At 41.6% G+C, this 21,337-nt stretch overlaps 1 protein-coding gene across 2 annotated transcripts in view; it reads right to left on the bottom strand.

The window, feature by feature from the left end:
* Positions 1–19,481, bottom strand: part of pmepa1 (prostate transmembrane protein, androgen induced 1) — a 79,253-nt gene extending 59,772 nt beyond the window's left edge. For both annotated transcript variants that reach the window (XM_046311039.1, XM_046311042.1), the window contains exon 1: positions 19,087–19,481. In XM_046311039.1, the coding sequence (XP_046166995.1) occupies positions 19,087–19,192 (106 nt within the window). In that variant the 5' untranslated portion in view covers positions 19,193–19,481. The remainder of the gene's footprint in view (positions 1–19,086) is intronic.
* Positions 19,482–21,337: the final 1,856 nt, after the last annotated feature.

Consider the following 21,337-nt stretch of genomic DNA (forward strand, 5'->3'; position numbering starts at 1 on the left):
GAGTCGCCTCCCACTGTCTGCAGGCTCCATTCATGCACCACAGTCGTCAAACAGGGACGACCCAGTCACACTTGACGCATCGACTTCTCTCCTACATTATTTTAGGGGATCCGCCATGTTAATCCGCTTCTCTCACTGGGGTCTGGGTCACAAAGAGAGGAGCAGCAGTCTCTTAATATTACTGATCTCTTCCAAACGGGTTGGCGAGCTTCTTCGTAGTGTGTGTGTGTGCGTGTGTAGGCAGGCTAAATAAAGCCAGGGTTGCAGAGCAGAGAAGCTGTGTGCAGCAAGCAGAGGGCCTAGATACTGTCGCTGGGGTGAGTCTGCAAAAACCTGTGATGTGGTTTGTGCACGCATATTGCTATAAAAATATATGAATCCAAAAATGAACATGGTAAAATGGATGCCCTCGTATAGAAGAACAATAAGGTGCCGTCTCCGTTGGGCTCCAGGCAGGTTGATATCTTTCATTCTGTTTCATCCTCCCTCTCACTCTTGTTTGGATGTTTGGATGGGAGATAACAGCTCTCTTCTCTCTATGTAATAGTTAAGGTGTTGAGTGGGCTATGTAAAATGGAAAGAGGGAGGGGCAGCTGGTGGAGTAGAGAAGCAAACAGCCGAGTGCTTCTCATTGTTGCGGTTACAGTGGTACAGTCCTGTATCCCACAGACCCCCAAAGAATTTACAAAATGTTCAGAGTGGATAGGAATAAGCGAAACACAAAACAGAGGAGGGCAAGGGAGTGAGTGGTTTAGTGAAAGAGGAAATCGTGTTTTTGTTTGGGATAATTTGCTGAGCGGCAGAACACCTGTGCAGAACACCTGCACAGACAAGGCTCTACCTTTGCAGAGCACACGCCCCTTTGCCCTTCCTGTCTTCAAAGTGCCCTTTACGATGGTGGTATAATTTTCACCCAATGTTTTTTTAGGAGTATACATTTTTTGTTTTTGGTCTGAACTCACTGCCTGCAATCATTGTTAAATTCTCATCTATGCTTCAGAACCAAAAAGTTGCACATCTTGATTGTTGACCATTGACCAATCATCAGCATTGGCACGCAAATAGTGACCAGAAAGAACTTGTTAATTTCCCCCAGTTTTACCTGGCAACATTTATCATCCATATAAAAGTTTAGCAATCTAGCCAATTTGATTGATCATTTTCAGATATGCCTAATTAGGGTGGCTACTGGGTACATGACTAAAGAAAAGCAGCTGTAAAATTGCACTGCCTTCAATATTATGAGAGGAAGATGTAACATATTCTGGCAAAGAACAGGGCTACCCGGCTGGCAACGAGCACTCTGCTGGCAGGGTGCCCTCCTGCAACCTCCACTTAGTTTGCTACAGGTAGGCCATACGATTCTGCTTGCTCTGGACTCAAAAGTGACACACACACACAAATTAGTGGTATCGGCTATTTCAGCCACACCTGTTGCTGACAGGTGTATAAAAAAATATAAAAAATCGAGCACACAGCCTTGCAATCTCCATAGACAAACATTGGCAGTAGAATGGTCTTGCTGAGGTGTTCAGTGACTTTCAAAGTGGCACCGTCATAGGATGCCACCTTTTCAACAAGTAATTTTGTCAAATGTCTGCCCTGCTAGAGCTGCCCCGGTCAACTGTAACTGCAGTTATTGTGAAGTGGAAACGTTTAGGAGCAACAACGGCTCAGCCACCAAGTGGTAGGCCACACAAGGTAAAGAATGGGACCGCTTAGTGCTGATGCGTGTAGCGCGTAAACATTGTCTGTCATCAGTTGCAACACTCCCTACCGAGTTCCAAAGTGCCTCTGGATACAATGTCAGCACAATAACTGTTAGTCGGGAGCTTCATGAAATGGGTGTCCATGGCTGAGCAGCCACACACAAGCCAAAGATCACTGTGCGCAATGCCTTTCCTGTTTCAGCAAAACAAAACCCTCATGCACAAAGCGAGGTCCATAAAGAAATGGTTTGTCGAGATCGGTGTGGAACTTGACTGGCCTGCACAGAGCCCTGACCTGAGATGAAAGCCTAATTGCCCAACATCAGTGCCCGACCTCACTAATGCTCGTGGCTGAATGGAAGCAAGTCCCCGCAGCAATGTTCCAACATCTTCCCAGAAGAGTGGAGGCTCTTATAGCAGCAAAGGGGAAACCATCTCCACATTAATGCACATGATTTTGGAAGATGAGATGTTTGAAAAGAGCAGGTGTCCACATACTGTATATTACACACACTACATGACGAAAAGTATGTATATGACAGTAGGTATAAACAGTATAGGAATAGCAAAGGTGTACAGTAGTAGTTATACAGGATGATCCTTGGCTAGAATATAGAATCATATGAAGTAAGTAAAACAGTATGTAAAAATTGTCAAAGTGACCACTGTTCAATGGCTATGTACATTACAGAAAGTATTCATACCCCTCGACTTATTCAAAATGTTGTGTTTACAGCCTGTATTCAAAATGTATTAAATATATTTTTCCACCCATCTAAACACAATACTCCATAAAGACAAGGTGAATTTTTTCATTGCTGATATTTTAGCAAATTTATTGAAAATGAAACACAGAAAAATATAAATTTCTATAAGCATTTAACACACCCGAGTCAATACAATACCTTTGAAAGTGATTCATCTTTAAAGAGCTTTGCGCATCTGGATTGTACAATATTTGCCTATTATTCTTTCAAAAATTCTTCAAGCTCTGTCAAGTTGATTGCTGATCATTGCTAAACAGACATTTTCAAATCTTGCCATAGATTTTCCAGCTGATTTAAGTAAAAACTGTAACTACGCCACCCAGGAAGATTCACGGTCATCTTGGTAAGCAACTCCAGATCTAGCCTTGTGTTTTAGGTTATTGTCCTACTGTCACATGCGCCAAATACAACAAGTGTTGACTTTACCGTGAAATGCTTACTTACAAGCCAATAACCAACAATGCAGTTCAAGATGAGTTAAGTAAACTAAAATAAAAACTAATAATAAAAAACAATGAAAATAACAATAACGAGGCTATATACAGGGGGCACCGGTACCGAGTAAGTGTGCGGGGGTACAGGTTAGTTGAGGTAATTTGTACATGTAGGTGGGGGTGAAGTGACTATGCACAGATAATAAACAGCAAGTAGCAGCAGTGTACAAAAGGGAGGCGGGGTGTCAATATAAATTGTCCGTCTTATGGCTTGGGTGGGGGGGGTGGAAGCTGTTGAGGCCAAGAATTCTTGTGAATTTGTCTCAAAGTGTTTGTTGGAAAACAGGTCTTCATCTAGGATTTTTCCTGTGCGTATAGCTATATTCTGTTTATTTTTATCCCCCAAATACTCCCTGGTCCTTGCCAATGACAAGCATACCCAGAGCATGATGCAGCCACCACAATGCTTGAAAATGCAGAGTTGTACTCAGCAATGTGTTGTGTTGGATTTGCCCCAAACATCACGCTTTGTATTCAGGACAAAAAGCTCATTGCTTTGCCAAATTTCTTTGCAGTTTTACTTTAGTCCTTTGTTACAAACAGGATGCATGTGTTGGAACATTTTTATTCTGTACAGTAACTTCAATGTTGTTGATCCATCCTCAGTTCTCTCCTTACACAGCCATTAAACTCTGCAACTGTTTAAAATCACCATTGGCCTCTTGGTGAAATCTCAGAGCAGTTTCCTTCCTCTCCGGCAACAGCGTTAGGAAGGACGCCTGTATCTTTCAATGTCTATTTTACTAAAAAAAAATTAACCTACTGTATACCAAATCAGTGCACTTCTTTGCCAGGCATTGAAAAACCTCCCTGGTCTGTGGTTGAATCTGTGCTTGAAATTCACTTCTCGATTGAGGGACCTTCCAGATAATTGTATGTGTGGGGTACGGAGATAGGGTAGTCATTCAAAAATCATGTTAACCATTATTATTGAACACAGAACGGGTCCATGCATCTTATTGAATACTTACTGACTCAAGACATTTCAGCTTTATTTGTTATTAATTTCAAAACATTTCTACAAACAAAACTCCACTTTGACATTATGGGGAATGGAGTGTAGATCAGTGACACAAAATCAGGCACTGTACATAATAGATAGAGACTGCTACCCTAAGGTGCAGGTTTGAGTACCAGATGTTGGCCGGCTAGTAACAGTAACTAAACTTCAGGGCAGGGTACTGGGCGGAGGCCAGCTAGTGGTGACTATTTAACAGTCTGATGGCCTGGAGATAGAAGCTGTTTCAGTCTCTGTCCCAACTTTGATGCACCTGTACTGACTCTATCTTGTATATGGTAGCAAGGTGAACAGGCTGTGGCTCGGGTGGCTGAGGTCCTTGATGATCTTCTTGGCCTTCCCGTGACACTGGGTGCGTTAGATGTCTCGGACGGCAGGCAGTGTGCCCCCGGTGAAGCGTTGGGCTGTCTGCCCCACCCTTTGGAGAGCCCTGCAGTTGCGGACCGTGCAGTTGCCGTACTAGGCAGTGATACAGCCCGACAGGATGCTCTCAATGGTGCATCTGTAAAAGTGCCTGAGGGTCTTAGGAGGCTGAAGAAATTTAGCTTAGCCCCTGAGGTTGAAGAGACGCTGTGGCGCCTTCACCACACTGTCTGTGTGAATGAATAATTTCAGGTTGTCAGTGATGAGCACGACGAGGAACTTGGAGCTTTTCACCCTCTCCACTGTGGCCCCGTTGATGTGGATTGCGTGTGTTCTCTCAGCTATCTACTGATGTCCATGAGCAGCTCCTTCATTTTGTTAACGGAGAGGTTATTTTCCTGGCACCACTCCGCGAGGGCCCTCACCTCCTCCTTGATGGAGGTCTCATTGTTGTTGGTAATCAGGCCTACTCCTGTTGTGTCGTCTGCAAACTTGATTGAGTTGGAGACGTGTGTGGTCACGCAGTCATGGGTGAACAGAAGGGGGCTGAGCAAACACACTTGGGGTAGGCCTGTCAAGAAGTCCAGGACCTAGTTGCACAGGGCGGGGTTCAGACCCAGTGCCTCTAGTTTAGTGATGAGCTTGGAGGGCACTATGGTGTTGAAGGCTGAGCTATAGTCAATGAACAGAATTCTTACATAGGTATTACTCTTATCCAGAAGGGATGGGGCAATGTGCAGTGCGATGGCGTCATCCGTGGATCTGTTGGGGCGGAGGCAAATTGTAGTGGGTCCAGGGTTTCAAGTGAGGTGGAGATGTCCTGATCCTTAACTAGCCTTTCAAAGCACTTCATGATGATAGAAGTGAGTGCTACAGGGCGATAGTAATTTAGTTCAGTTACTTTCGCTTTCTTTGGTAGAGGAACAATGGTGGACATCTTGATGCAAGTGGGGACAACAAACTGGGAGAGATTGAATATGTTAGTAAACCCCCCAGGCACATGCTCGGAGAACAAGGCTTGGGATGCCATCGGGACTCGCAGCCTTGCGCGGGTTAACACGCTTAAATGTCTTACTCACGTCAGCCACAGAGAACGAGAGCTCACAGTCCTCGTGAGCAGAGGTGGACCACGGCAGCTCAGTATTTTTTCCTCAAAGCTGGCAAAGAATCTGTTTAGGTTGTCCGGGAGCAAGGTGTCGGTATCCGCGATGTGGCTGTCTTTCCCTTTATAATCCATGATTGTCCATGAGTCCCTGCCACATACTTCTCGTGTCTGAGCCAATTAATTTAGAATCCACTTTGTCCCTCTACTGTCGTTTTGCCTTCGATTGCCTTACGGAGGGCATAGTTGGTCTATTTGTACCAACATTGAACAGTTCTTACCACGGGTATTTCCTAAAAATTTGCATTCCTGCAGCATTATTTTGTTGAAATATATTTTGATTACTGAGGAATTAGGCGAATTGATTGCACCCAAATTGGCCATTTTCAATTGTTAGTATTCATATATTCAATAAATATAGTACACACCATTCAATTAGGGCTAAACTTCTTTTCTTTTTTACGAGTAAGACACGATGAATACACAGATATTTTTTTTTTTGCCACCCATGGACCCCCCACACCAAAAACATGTATATAGTATCGGTTTTCTATGTCTGGCAAGTAGTATAGAGCTGTGGCTTGGAGTATTGTTTCTTTATCCTATGTAATGTATTCTCAAATCATTTGGTGAGGGTTTTGTACCCCCTGCTTGGAGAAATTTGTAATTGAAGTTGTCCTCACCACTAGATAGTTATTTGGCCACAGCTGAAGTTGGGTACTGCCCAGATTATGCATTAAGTTTGTTCCTAAGGAAACCCATAGATGAGAATACAATGGTGAATGTGCGAGCCTCTAATTTTCTACTTTGCTTCTATGATTATGAGTACTGGATTGGAATTGTGGATGATGTGAATGATGAAAACATTGAAGGAAAGCATGCATCTAAGTAATCCAGCAAAGTCACTTTCTTGGCAAAAAAACAAGAGGACACACATTTTCTACCAAAACAAGCATCATCTGCACCATTAGAGTACCAAACACTGCTACTTGGCCACCAAAATAATTTGGGATTTTAACAACATCACTGCAACAGGAGATGCACTGAAGACAGAAAAGAAAGTGAAAGAATTAAATTAATAATAAATAGTCCTGTTTTTTGTTTTCATTTGATTTTTCTTTGAGATCTATTTGGACAAATACATTCTCCCAACTGTAGCTCTTAATTGTACGTGTATAAATCATTATCATTTAAATATTAAGTTTTGACATTGAGGGGAGGGGATTCTTCTTTTTCACCTAACAGCAGGATCAGCACCATCTAGGGGTTAGAACCTGGTATTATCAGGTTGTGTGATGGGATATAGACAACTTCTCTGAAAAGGGAAAAATAAACAGCACCAAATTCACTGAGAATACATTACATAGGTTGAATAAATATTTATCCAAGCCGCAGCGTCATACTACTTGTCAAACCATAGAGAACAGATACTGTATACTGTATACTCTCCATCTTCTGTGGATTTGATATGGCGGTTGGCAACCAACTTTACGGTGCATTAGTGCAACCAACTGGACTGGAATGTTCAACTTTCAATCATCCACATGGGTATATGCTCCTAAAAACCAATGAGGAGATGGAAGAGGCGGGACTTACAGTGCATCAAGCATCTAAAATAGAACCAAGGACTATTTTAGCATCTAGCTACGCAGATGTTCGCTGACGCGCAAGCAGTTTGAATTCAATTATTGAATAAAATGTATATGTAAATGTATTTTGCAACATTCACGCATGCAAGGAGACCAGTGTGGTCAGCATGTAAGAGTTTCCTGCACCAGTGAGCTCGGGACAGACACAGCTGTAGGCTATCTGCGCAATGGATAAGAGGTAATCAGGTAGGCCTATTTTATGACATTACTATTGGATCAGAGCATGACATTTTTCCCTTTCACGCTGAGTGATTATCGAAGGGAAAGAACTGGAAAGATTTTACAAATATATTGAGGATCTATTGTCAATATCAATGGATGTAAAAACAGACTTTTTTGTTTGCTGTTTGAGGTGAAGAAAACATTACTTTGAGAATCTCCACAGCTCATTAGTGGTGGTGTATTAAACCAATCAGAAACACCATCAGATCCACAAGTGGGCACATTTATATGCATACATTTGCATGCAAGCCAGGTAGCCTATAAACCTACTTCTATGCCTGGGATGCAAACTGGTGAGGGCCCAAAAAGGTTACACTTTTTTTGTTGCACTGAAACATGCAAAAAAAATCCCTGCTCGGGGGAAATGCAGGTTTTAACTAAGTAAACAACAAAGATTATGATCTCTCTCTTTCTGTAAAAAGAAAGTGGTTAATGTGAACCTAACACACAGCTAATAAAAAAAATGTAAGAAAGCAATCCAATGTTACTTGTTGCCTAGACTTTACTGCAAATGACACTCAAGTCTTGATTTTAAAAAACAATACACTAATATTGCAGTTAGGCATGACAGCCTCTATAATAGAATGCTTGTAACCAGACACAAACACTATAGGAAAAAAACATCTTAAAGTAGAAATAGAATGAAACAAACAGGCATTCTATTTTTGCTCTATTATAGTGCCCACTATAGTAGACATTGATCAAGTGCACAAGGCTACATGTGTGCAAAAACATTTTTATAACCCCCCCCCCCCCCCACACACACACACACACACACACACACACACACACACACACACGTGTCACTGTCAAGTCCAACACAACAAAAACAATATATTTGGGCTATACTTCACATTATTACATTGCACACTTTCTGTCTGTGGACATCTGTTCTACAATGTGCCAGCAGAGCCGGATACCCTTTGTTGGCATAATTCATCTCTTTTAGGCAGAGAGTACACCTGGCATACCCCTTGACTCCGCAATGGATTAGTTCACTGAGCGTGCCATAAAAATATATATATATATATTTGCTACTGCTGGATTTAAAAAAAATCTCGTTGGGACCAATAGCCTATCGACCAAACAATCAACTAGTCGACTAGTATGCACGTACAGTGGGGCAAAAAAGTATTTAGTCAGCCATCAAGTTCTCCCACTTAAAAAGATGAGGCCTGTAATTTTCATCATAGGTACACTTCAACTATGAAAGACAAAATGAGAAAAAAACTCCAGAAAATCACCTTGTAGGATTTTTTATGAATTGATTTGCAAATTATGGTGATTATGATTTTTCAACGCCGATACCGATTAAATCGGACGATTTTTATTTATTTATTTGTAATAATGGCAATTACAACAATACTGAATGAGCACTTATTTTTTACTTAATATAATACATCAATAAAATCAATTTAGCCTCAAGTAGATAATGAAACATGTTCAATTTGGTTTAAATAATGCAAAAACAAAGTGTTGGAGAATAACGTAAAAGTGCAATATGTGCTATGTAAGAAAGCTAACGTTTCAGTTCCTTGCTCAGAACATGAGAACATATGAAAGCTGGTGGTTCCTTTTAACATGAGTCTTCAATATTCCCAGGTAAGAAGTTTTAGGTTGTAGTTATTATAGGAATTATAGGACTATTTCCCTCTATACCATTTGTATTTCATTAACCTTTGACTATTGGATGTTCTTATAGGCACTTTAGTATTGCCAGTGTAACAGTATAACTTCCGTCCCTCTCCTCGCTGCTCCCTGCGCTCGAAACCAGCAACACAACGACAACAGCCACCATTGAAGCAGCGTTACCCATGCAGAGCAAGGGGAACAACTACTAGAAGGCTCAGAGCGAGTGACGTTTGAAACGCAATTATCGCGCGCTAACTAGCTAGCCATTTCACTTCGGTTACACCAGCCTCATCTCGGGAGTTGATAGGCTTGAAGTCATAAGCAGCGCAATGCTTGACGGACAACGAAGAGCTGCTGGCAAAACACCCAAAAGTGCTGTTTGAATGAATGTTTACGCACCTGCTTCTGCCTACCACCGCTCAGTCAGATACTTAGATACTTGTATGCTCAGTCAGATTCTATGCAACGCAGGACACGCTAGATAATATCAACCATGTGTAGTTAACTAGGGATTATGATTGTTTTTTATAAGATAAGATCAATGCTAGCTAGCAACTTACCTTGGTTTACTGCATTCGCGTAACAAGTAGTCTCCTTGTGGAGTGCAATGAGAGAGAGGCAGGTCGTTATTGCGTTGGACTAGTTAACTGTAATGTTGCAAGATTAGATCCCCGAGCTGACAAGATGAAAATCTGTTGTTCTGCCCCTGAACGAGGCAGTCATTGAAAATAAGAATGTGTTCTTAACTGATTTGCCTAGTTAAATAAAGGTATAAAAATAAAAATAAATAGGCGCCCAAAAATACCGATTTCCGATTGTCATGAAAACTTGAAATCGGCCCTAATTAAATCAACACACTAATATCCTCCCTTTCTCTCGGTCACTCTTTTCCCAGAACTGAATAACCCAAATAAATTCTAAATTCCAAAAAAAAGTCTCCCCAGTCTGGCATTCTGGCCAGCTTCAGACAACAAAGGACATGCATGTTAGTGCCTATCCCCCTAGGGCTGGGGGCGAGGGAGCAGTGGTAGAGGCAGGGGGGGGGGGTGACTGGATGGGAATGGAGCCCAGGACTACACTGATAACAACTGAAGGGGGTGGGGAGATAAAGCATTATACAGCTCAGAGCTCGATCTGCTTGCTTGTGGACCCTTATTCCCTGTACTGTACACAGGCAAGTCCTCACAGGGGCCCAATGGTGCCCACAGATAGAGCAGTAGGGGGAGAACTGAAGGGAGTTAAAGAATCTGATAGTCTTGACAAGTAGGGTGAGTGAGTAAGGTCTGTGGTCAGGACTCACTTTGTGATTTTTCCCGTGTTGCTGGCAGGTTTTGCCAGGTCTTGTGTCTTCCACCTCATTTCCAATGCAAATGGATGCCGGTTGGCTAGCTAGCTCACGCACAGCCGGTGTGTCAGAGCAGATGAGCAAGGACTTCAAAGGGAAGAGGCTTGTGTTTTTTCAATGACTGGGCAGTGAGTGGTACTGATGAGATCATTGGTTTTGGCTGCGGCCTAGTTCGGTAACCCATGGAGATGGGGTTAGGTGGGTGGGGAGGTGTACACACAGGGTTATAGAGTGACTAAAATAATCATACCCTGCAATTACTGTACATGCAGGATCCGGGGAGGGAGGTATGAGGGGAGGGAGGGAAATTTGAAGGTATGAGCAAATAGTAGACTCCCAAAGTTACATTCCTTCAACCCCAGTCAGAGATCTTGACTCCTGGTAACGGTTATGATATAATATAGAAATGAGGATTTGATTAAAAATGGTTTCACATGAGCAGTCACACAAGGTCTGGAATGAAATGGTGCAACACTCTTACTTTCTGATGTTGCTACATTAGGGTAAATTATAATTAAACCCTCTATTAGGCCTCTAACCAGAATAGGTCACTTTTGACATGCTCCTAATGAGGAAAAAAAAATATTCCTCCATTTACAAAAGAACAACATGTGTGGAAGGCATAAGAACTAATGGTAGCCTAACCATTAACAGGTTACTGCCCACCTCAAAAAATTCCAATCGAACCACTGTCATTTCATTGAAGTAATTGTGTTGGATTAACGGTTCATTTTATCCGATTCTAAAATAATCTAAACACTAAATGGCATAATCAACCAACCATTGTAGAATAGCACTGTGTGGGAACATGTGATAGAGAGAAAGAAGAGTGAAGGAGGGAGGGAGTTACTGAACAAAACCTGTATCCTGTCCAATGGAATATTCCTCATGTTCTCTTGAATTAGTAGCAGATTTGATTCTCTGTTTTCTTGGGTATGAGGAGAGGGGGAGTTGGGGTAGGGGGCGATGTGAGCTAGACTTTCCTGGGTGGTCCGTCTTGTCACTGCCTGGGCCTGTTCTATGCCGGCCAGACGGTTACAAATCATAAATCACTTGTTCTTCAAAACAAGTAAATAGGAAGTGCTATTCCAAAAAAACATAAAATGGTGGGGATTGTGTTAGCGGCACTGAAAAGAAGGTGCCTGATAGTTGAAATAACGCTTAGGATGGCAATAGCTTCATTATTCTATTTCACAAGACTGTATCCAATGAATCATACTACATCCTATTTAGTACATGTTTAGTGTACCCTATGCAAGAATAAAAAGATGTGCAGTATACAAAAATGTGTCATAATTGGGGTATGCCTTGAACGACAGGATGTCATACTTAATTTAGCCTTTTCATGGAGTAGGAATTCACTGTACACTTTTCAGTAAGAGAATCACCCTTTCTAGACCAACAATTCAATGCAACCAGAAAATGGGACAGCTGTAAGAGCAAAAGTGAACAAATGGTGGTCGATAACATGATGGAGCAATAGAACATTTCCTTTATATGGATGAACAGTAGCATGTTGGCCTAGTGTGTAACTGTAGTATGTAGGAGCTTAGTGCATACATTATACTAACAGTATGTTCTAAGTAGTAGGCTATATGTAGTACAAGGTAAATACTTTTAGTATGAGAATCCCAACACAGCCAATGGGGTGACGTTCCCCACGAGACACTGAAATGTATTTAGCCAGCATTTAAGAGATTCACAGCATGACAAGAAACACACCAAAATAGACCTAGTGGTTTCCAAAAACAGAGAGCGATGAAGGACAGTCTTTGTTGCTCACCCAAGTCCAATTTGATCACAATCAAGACTGTACTTCACAATAAGAAAGAGCAGAATAGATTTGAATTTAAAATCACCTCAACCTCTAAGCTGCCCGCTCTGATTCCAACAAATCTGCCAACCTGCAGATGTGCTCTGTTCTCTAAAGAATGACAGTCACTTGAAATTCAGACCTATGAGAGAGCTAGTCAGACAGACTCTCTCCTTACCAACGAAAAGAGAACAGAGAAACAAGAGAATGCATGAACAAACACCTCTTTGGGGGAATATGGGCTCCTGTACAGATTGCTCAACTGAAGGCCTGCTAAGACAGAGAGAGAGAGAGAGAAAATGGTGTCGAACGCAGAACATTCCACGGTCTGTGGTTGGTTATGTTCCCCGATGCCTGTTTTCCCAACTGTCTTCAGAGTAAGGATGCAGGAAAATTAAGTTGCGTGCCAGACTCCCAGCCTGTTTCACAGGTGTATGTGTGTGTAGGTGTACTGTGTGAATTCCCCTTTCAAAAGAAAAGCCCTTGCTCTTAAAAAACAGTATACAACCCTAACTGCAAATTAAAATTAGAGTGGGCACAATACTAAGCCTATTTAAAAAATGACATTCTTTAGCGACAAATGATTAGGCCCATCTTGACTGCACTGGATCCCTCCTTTCTTCAAACTTTTGTATGAATAGCAAGAATATGGACGGAACCCACAGCGTATCATATTATTCATTATCAAATGTTACAATTGATTGAGAAATGAATTCCCCATGGAAATTAGTGAGACAACCATCCCTTGCCCAAGGCCCTTCCTTGTTTCCAATCCTTCTGAGAATTTAAGGTTGAATTAATGTTTGTAAGCCTCATTAGCTTTGGCGAGACTGACTGCTCTGTTGGTTTCACACCTCCAAGGCATTATTTTGACGTATACACCAAACTGCTATTAGTTAGTTGGTTGTAGAGCATTGTTTACTGTGGCTTATACCCCAGAGGACATTGACATGCCTATTAGATTGTTTTCACATTGACAATAGCAAAGGGACATTTGAGAGGTTAGTCAAGAGGTATCAATTCTCGAGAGCCAATACTGGTTGTATAAAGTTGCAAAATTATAACGTCTCAAGAGCTACCTCCGGAGGTTGTGCACGACACTCTCCCAACAGTTGCCCCCCTTCCGATCAGGGTAGTGTATTGTCTTAGTTGAGCTCAACACTCCTACAGTGTAAATGATAATAGCAGAGCAATGTCTTTGAAACAGCTGAAATGTATAGACACTTTGGTTATATTTGAGACTTGTTTTATTGAATTCTTACCTGAAATTGCAGTAACAGCCTGTTACATTCTGAAATTGTCACAGTAGCTGCCGCCTGCCGGCTGCATTGAGGTTACGTAAATCTATGGAAGCTCATTTCTCTCAACAGGTTTTTTTAAATGTCAATACTATAACAAAAATTGATAGTAAATCATACAAATCTGGGACCAGATTTTTTTCTAATCAGGACATATGTTTTTTTTTTTAACTCCTGGAAAAACTCCTTAGGGAGGATGAAAACAAAAACCCAGTAAAACAAATCATGAGGTGAATCAGTCAAAATAACAGTACTTTGTCCCTCTTTTCAACGCTTATTTTTTTATTAAATCAAATGAAAAGTGCTAGGGCAAATAGAGAGCAATAGTAATGCAGTCTTTTTGTAGACACTTACAGAAGCTAAGACCGCCATGGCTTGTTGGACAAAGCCTATGGAGAAATTGTTTGTTTTGGATAAACATAAAAAATAAGGTCTGCAGTAAACCAAGGCTTAGATCTTTTACATTTTGTTTTATGAGAATCTCATCAGCTAATATTAATATTTGTGAATTTTGGTGCATTTATGTAATAAAAACAAGTAAAAAGGTTGCAGCCTGAAACAAATATAACATCCTTGCATTTTCCTTCGAGCTGGGAAGCAGAGAGCTCACTAAGCTAACTATAGCTTTTTGGTGTACTGTAGCGTAGACTAATTTGCATAGTCGACATAGTTACGTGAAAAAAATGTATGACTAATGTTGTAGTTCCATTTAACAGTTAGCAACTCGCTAGCAACTGACATTTTGAGCAAGTAAAGGCTTCATAATTTATGTCATGTTAACTGACTAATATTATCTCATATAACAAAATGAAACATAAGATTTCCTAAGCCTGTGTTAACCTCAGACCTTATTTTTGGCATATATCCCAAAGCTCCATTCCTTTCCCCATTAATTTCGCCCATAGGAATGCTCAATGAACTAGAGGTAGAAAATGCTAACTAATGTCCGTTTTTTAGGACTACAAGCTGGCAAGTTTATTACACTTTTGTGGCAGCCCTGATGTGCTAATTTCTACAACGTGGACAGATGGAAATTGCCATACAATGCTTCAAATTAAGAAACAACCTATATGGATGATCTATATGTATTTTATTTTTGGGTGGTGGGAAAGGGCTTCCATATAAAACAGCTGAAGTCCCCAGTGAAGTCCCCACAAAGCCTAATGATTTGCATGATATTGATAAAAATTATTGGTTGGTTGTAATGTTAAAAGGTAGGTCTACTGTACTTGTATATTCGTATTAGAGGGGTAATTGTTCATTTTGATATGGTAACATTACTTGATGACATGTTGTTAGCTTTAGCTAGCAGTAACTCTGTGCTTTTGTCTTGAAGTAAAAATGTCTACAGTCAAAGAATAAGAAATACATTTACAAATATTGACATGCTTGTGAATTGTTGCATTATTAGAGAGATTTGTTGCAATAATTAAGTGTAATATGGTAGACGCATAAAGAGTTGCTTGCATAACTTTAGCTAGTAGCTAGCTATGTGAATAGTTTGCTTGGCCTCCTGGCTAGTGGCTATTGTGACATTTACAGTACTTTTGAGCTGCGACGCAAGAACGTATACTGAACCCTCTCTCGGCTCGTGACATTCCCATCGCTAATGTAAATAGAAAAGTGTATAGTTGAAGTCGGAAGTTTACATACACCTTAGCCAAAAACATTTAAACTCAGTTTTTCACAATTCCTGACATTTAATCCAAGTAAAAATGCTCCATCTTAGGTCAGTTAGGATCACCACCTTATTTTAAGAACGTGAATTGTCAGAATAATAGTAGAGAGAATGATTTATTTCAGCTTTTATTTCTTTCATCACATTCCCAGTGGGTCAGAAGTTTACATACACTCAATTAGTATTTGGTAGCATTGTCTTTAAATTGTTTAACTTGGGTCAAACATTTTGGGTAGCCTTCCACAAGCTTCCCACAATAGGTTGGGTGAATTTTAGCCCATTCCTCGTGACAACGCTGGTGTAACTAAGGCAGGTTTGTAGGCCTCCTTGCTCACACACACTTTTTCAGTTCTGCCCACAACTTTATGGGATTGAGATCAGGGCTTTGTGATGGCCACTCCAATACCTTGACCTTGTTGTCCTTAAACTAAATTGCCACAACCTTAGAAGTATGCTTGGGGTCACTGTCCATTTGGAAGACCCATTTGCGACCATGCTTTAACTTCCTGACTGATGTCTTGAGATGTTGCTTCAATATATCCAAATAATTTTCCTTTCAAGTGTTGCCATCTATTTTATGAAGTGCACCAGTCCCTCCTGCAGCTAAGCTTCCCCACAACATGATGCTGCCACCCCCATGCTTCACGGTTGGGATGCTGTTCTTCGGCTTGCAAGACTACCCCTTTTTCCTCCAAACATAACAATGGTCATTATGGCCAAACAGTTATATTTTTATTTCAACAGACCAGAGGACATTTCTCCAAGAAGTGAGATCTTTGTCCCAATGTTCAACTGCAAACCGTAGTCTGGCTTTTTTATGCCGGTTTTGGAGCAGTGGCTTCTCCCTTGCTGAGCGGCCTTTCAAGTTATGTCGATATAGGACTCGTTTTACTGTGGATATGGATACTTTTGTAGCCGTTTCCTCCAGCATCTTCACAAGGTCCTTTGCTGTTGTTCTGGGATTGATTTGCACTTTTTGCACCAAAGTACATTCATCTCTAGGAGACAGATTGTGTCTCCTTCCTGAGCTGTATGACAGCTGCGTGGTCCCATGGTGTTTATACTTGCGTACTACTGTTTGTATAGGTGAACGTGGTACATTCAGGCATTTGGAAATTGCTCCCAAGGATGAACCAGACTTGTGGAGGTCTACAATTTGTTTCCAGAGGTTTTGGATGATTTATTTTGATTTTCCCATGAAGTCAAGCCAATAGGCACTGAGTTTGAAGGTAGGCCTTGAAATACATCCTTAGGTACACCTCTAATTGACTCAAATTATGTAAATTAGCCTATCAGAAGTTTCTAAAGCCATGACATCATTTTATGGAATTTTCCAAGCTGTTTAAAGGCACAGTCAACTTGGTGTTTGTAAACTTCTGACCCACTGGAATTGTGATACAATGAATTATAAGTGAAATAATCTGTCTGTAAACAATTGCTGGAAAAATGACTTAGTTTGTTAACAAGAAATTTGTGGAGTGGTTGAAAAACGAGTTATTGTCATCACTCTAACCTAAGTGTATGTAAACCTCTGACTTCAACTGTATGCACATATTATGTAAATAGAAATTACACCCCCATAACTCTATTCAATGAGATTAAGCCCTTAAAAGGCAAACTCATATTTCAGTTAACTTTTTTGGGGACAGACCGAAACCGATTAAAAGAAAACCTAAACCTTTGCCTTTAGTGTTTGTATAATGGGAGAGTATCGTTTTACGATTAATTAAAGTATCAGACTCGCTATCTCGAGCAGAGTGAAGTCTTTTTAGATTCCTCTTGGAGTCTGTCTTCAAAGCACTTGCTGGGAAGGAACCAGAGCCTCAACAGAATCAAACGATCATCAACAGGAATTCATCACAAATCAAGAAACAATTCAGCCCTCTAGTCTGGGCAGTGAAAAATAGCCATAGAAGGTCCGTTTTTATCAATGACTTTATTTAGGCTAGATAACTTGGTATAGTGCATCAAACGATCTATTCCACCAGTGATTATTATCATTGCATCGAATAAATAGGGTACATTTGACATTTTTGTCATTTAGCAGACACTCTTATCCAGAGCTACTCACAGGGGCAATTATGGTTAAATGCCTTGCTCAAGGGCACAACGACAGTTTTTCATCTAGCCGTCTGGCCTGCTCTGGGATTCAAACCAGCGACGTTTCGGTTATGGCCCAACGCTCTTAACCGTTTATAAAGGCTACCTGCCATGAAATTGATAAGCAGTATTTGGAAGCTTAGAAATATACAGCTTCACTGAAGAAATAGGGGGAAAAGAGGAGTGTGTGTACTGAATAAGTGCATTGTATAACGTTGTGACAAATATCATCTGAGATTGAGAGGAAGTGTGGGTTGTCGAATATCTTTCATTGGCTTTCTGCTCTTTAGAACACCAGACAGCACCAAATCGAAGCTTGAGATGAGCTCCCCACCACCACCCACACAGTCAGATAAGCATTGAAATGGATTTCAACATATTCTTTTAAAATGCTCAGAGAGATAGAGCATTCCCAAATAGGCTGAGTTTTTGAGTAACAGAGGCAAACAAAGTGAATAACCTAATTCTGGCCGTGGTATTTAGATTTTCCATTTATCTGATTTTGAAGCTTTGTCATCCACCACGTCTCATTCTTTCGGGGGGCTGTCTAGACAAAACGCAGTGGCTTCCTAATGCATTTGTTTCTGATAATGGAAATACTTTCAGACATGCACCTTTTACACTTCATCTTCAGTCAAGACTGCCCTACCACAGAGAAACAAAGCACTACAGACAGGATACAAGAAGGCGCTTTTATTATGGGGAAACCAAGATCAGATCACGTTCAAAATTCCATAATTGCACCGGGGGGGGGGGGAACTTTGTCTCTTTCCTGGCTAAAAATATTTTTGTGTGGAAAAGAGGAGACTGTATGCAGGAGACATGAGCTCACAGTCCATTACTTTGAGGAATTCAATGTGTCCAGATCAGCCCCTAAGATATCCAGACTGGTTGTCTCTTTGGGAAAACTCTCTTATCAAACCAGGGACCATCTCTCGCTCTTTTTTATCCCCTCCATCTCTAGACAAAACATCATGTAGTTCTTGCAGGCAGAGAAGGCACAACTGTCATTATAAGAAATTCCACTTTACTCCTAAATTAGTTTGTGACTATATCGAATCTCTATTATAACTGAATGACATTTCCGAGTGGATTTAGAAGAGACGATACTAATACAATTATTGTTAATGTCTAATAATCACCCCTCTACTCTAATTAAACTATTTAATTAAAACATATAAATAAAACATATTTCTATTTGTAAACCGATGTATTGTGTTTTATTCATTCATTATGAATCCCTGGTAGAATAATCAATCTACTGATTTAAATATGCAAAATGTTATTGTGATAAAGAAAGCCTCTCATGCCACCATTAAATATTTGGCCCACTGTCTGCATGGTATGATCAAGATTTAGGTTTACAAGATCACTCCAATAACCAGAATTCATTCATTTGCTTTCATTGTCCATATACATACACAATACATGTACACGGTATGTATTATAAAATGTCTTCACTGAGCCACCTTTTATGGAAGTATAATTGACCTTATTTAGAGCCAATTACTGGAAATCAGAGATAGCCAGACGTCTGGCCTGCACAAGAGTCAACTTTGTTATGACGACCAGATAAGCTTTCATTTCATCATGTCAAACCACGGCAGACAGTCTAGACCTTTTTTATTTGACAAAAATCCCCAAGACAAAAAGTAGCTGTGACATGTTATGGCTGAGAAACGTTGCACATAAAAACCGGGCAGTCAGCCAGACATTTTGCTGAATTGAAAGCAGAAAGAGCTTGGATAGATAGCTAAGCTAGCTAGCCTACCAGCCACGCAATGGGAGTCTGCGAGACCTAACAGACAGCTTAGCTTGGTTGACAAGCTTGGTCATTCGAAGTGGGAAAGAAAAGTACAGAAAAGTAGCAGCTTGAACATAACAAAAAGTACTTACTGATCTCCATGCTTTGGAATGAAGTCGAGCGTTTGCAGTTACATGTACAGGATACATTGGTCTGGATGGCCGCTGTACCGTTTATTAGACCCATGAAGTTGAACATTTAAATCTGGAAATGTAGGAGAAAAACGTGTCGAAGATCTCTCTCCAGTTCACTTCTCTAGCGCGCGCGACGGTGCAGAAATCACATAAAAACGATATTTTCTTTCTTAGTAAATTCTTTGCGGGTGGAAGTCAGGGGTCTGGGGTCACAGTTGCCTTCGTCCTCCCCCCCTCCCCGGGCCGCAGCCTGCCGTCGGTACTCCAGTATCCCCGATGTTTGTTAACAGCTTGTGCTACTTTGTATCCGTCTGTCTGACGGGCTTCTGAGCTCACCTCATTCAAGTCCAAGTCGGCTGAGCTCCTCTTGGGGCGGGGCTTAGAGGCAGACAAGATTACGTCAACACCAGACTTGAACTGGCAAGAGTGACAGGATGTCTGGCCAATCGAATCGCAGTCTGAATGCCCACACAGTTTATTGTAGCCAATGTGCATTGGAAGCTGCATATTAGATTCAGACAGTAATTTACATTCGTTTTGGAAAAGAAAATCAAACTGAAACACCAGTCATACACTGATCAATTTAATATATTTTAATTTTAGTGTTCAAAAAGAGTAGTAACATGCTCTGTTTCAAGCATTTGTACTGCACATGGGTGGGCTTACTGGGCTATAATTAAAATGTTATTGCATTTAATATTATCCAATGCAGTACATTTTGTTCTAACTTTACCACAGCCTCATTTGCTTGTCGTCTACTCTAATGCAAATAGATTAATGGTTTTAACGATGACATAACAATGTCTTGAAAGCCGCATGACTGTTCAGTGACCCAGAGAAAGAACAGCTTCTTCTATGTCTGAAGATATATAATAGCCTATATGGTTTTCTACAATGTACATACATTTCAGACTATCATTGCAGATCTGTGTGATTCACATTTTTATTTCTCACATTTTCCAACGTAGCTAAACATTTGAGTGAGGTTTTTTCCTTGCCTGAGTATTTCATTTCATTTCATTTAAGTCATTTAGCAGACGCTCTTATCCAGAGCGACTTACAAATTGGTGCATTCACCTTATGACATCCAGTGGGACAGTCACTTAACAATAGTGCATCTAAAACTTAGGGGGGGGGGTGGGGTGAGAGGGATTACTTAACCTATCCTAGGTATTCCTTAAAGAGGTGGGGTTTCAGGTGTCTCCGGAAGGTGGTGATTGACTCCGCTGTCCTGGCGTCGTGAGGGAGTTTGTTCCACCATTGGGGGGGCCAGGGCAGCGAACAGTTTTGACTGGGCTGAGCGGGAGCTGTACTTCCTCAGTGGTAGGGAGGCGAGCAGGCCAGAGGTGGATGAACGCAGTGCCCATGTTTGGGTGTAGGGCCTGATCAGAGCCTGGAGGTACTGAGGTGCCGTTCCCCTCACAGCTCCGTAGGCAAGCACCATGGTCTTGTAGCGGATGCGAGCTTCAACTGGAAGCCAGTGGAGAGAACGGAGGAGCGGGGTGACGTGAGAGAACTTGGGAAGGTTGAACACCAGACGGGCTGCGGCGTTCTGGATGAGTTGAAGGGGTTTAATGGCACAGGCAGGGAGCCCAGCCAACAGTGAGTTGCAGTAATCCAGACGGGAGATGACAAGTGCCTGGATTAGGACCTGCGCCGCTTCCTGTGTGAGGCAGGGTCGTACTCTGCGGATGTTGTAGAGCATGAACCTACAGGAACGGGCCACCGCCTTGATGTTAGTTGAGAACGACAGGGTGTTGTCCAGGATCACGCCAAGGTTCTTGGCGCTCTGGGAGGAGGACACAATGGAGTTGTCGACCGTGATGGCGAGATCATGGAACGGGCAGTCCTTCCCGGGAGGAAGAGCAGCTCCGTCTTGCCGAGGTTCAGCTTGAGGTGGTGATCCGTCATCCACACTGATATGTCTGCCAGACATGCAGAGATGCGATTCGCCACCTGGTCATCAGAAGGGGGAAAGGAGAAGATTAATTGTGTGTCGTCTGCATAGCAATGATAAGAGAGACCATGTGAGGTTATGACAGAGCCAAGTGACTTGGTGTATAGCGAGAATAGGAGAGGGCCAAGAACAGAGCCCTGGGGACACCAGTGGTGAGAGCGCGTGGTGAGGAGACAGATTCTCGCCACGCCACCTGGTAGGAGCGACCTGTCAGGTAGGACGCAATCCAAGCGTGGGCCGCGCCGGAGATGC

Source organism: Oncorhynchus gorbuscha, linkage group LG18, assembly GCF_021184085.1.
Source record: "Oncorhynchus gorbuscha isolate QuinsamMale2020 ecotype Even-year linkage group LG18, OgorEven_v1.0, whole genome shotgun sequence".
Classification (NCBI taxonomy): Eukaryota; Metazoa; Chordata; class Actinopteri; order Salmoniformes; family Salmonidae; genus Oncorhynchus; species Oncorhynchus gorbuscha.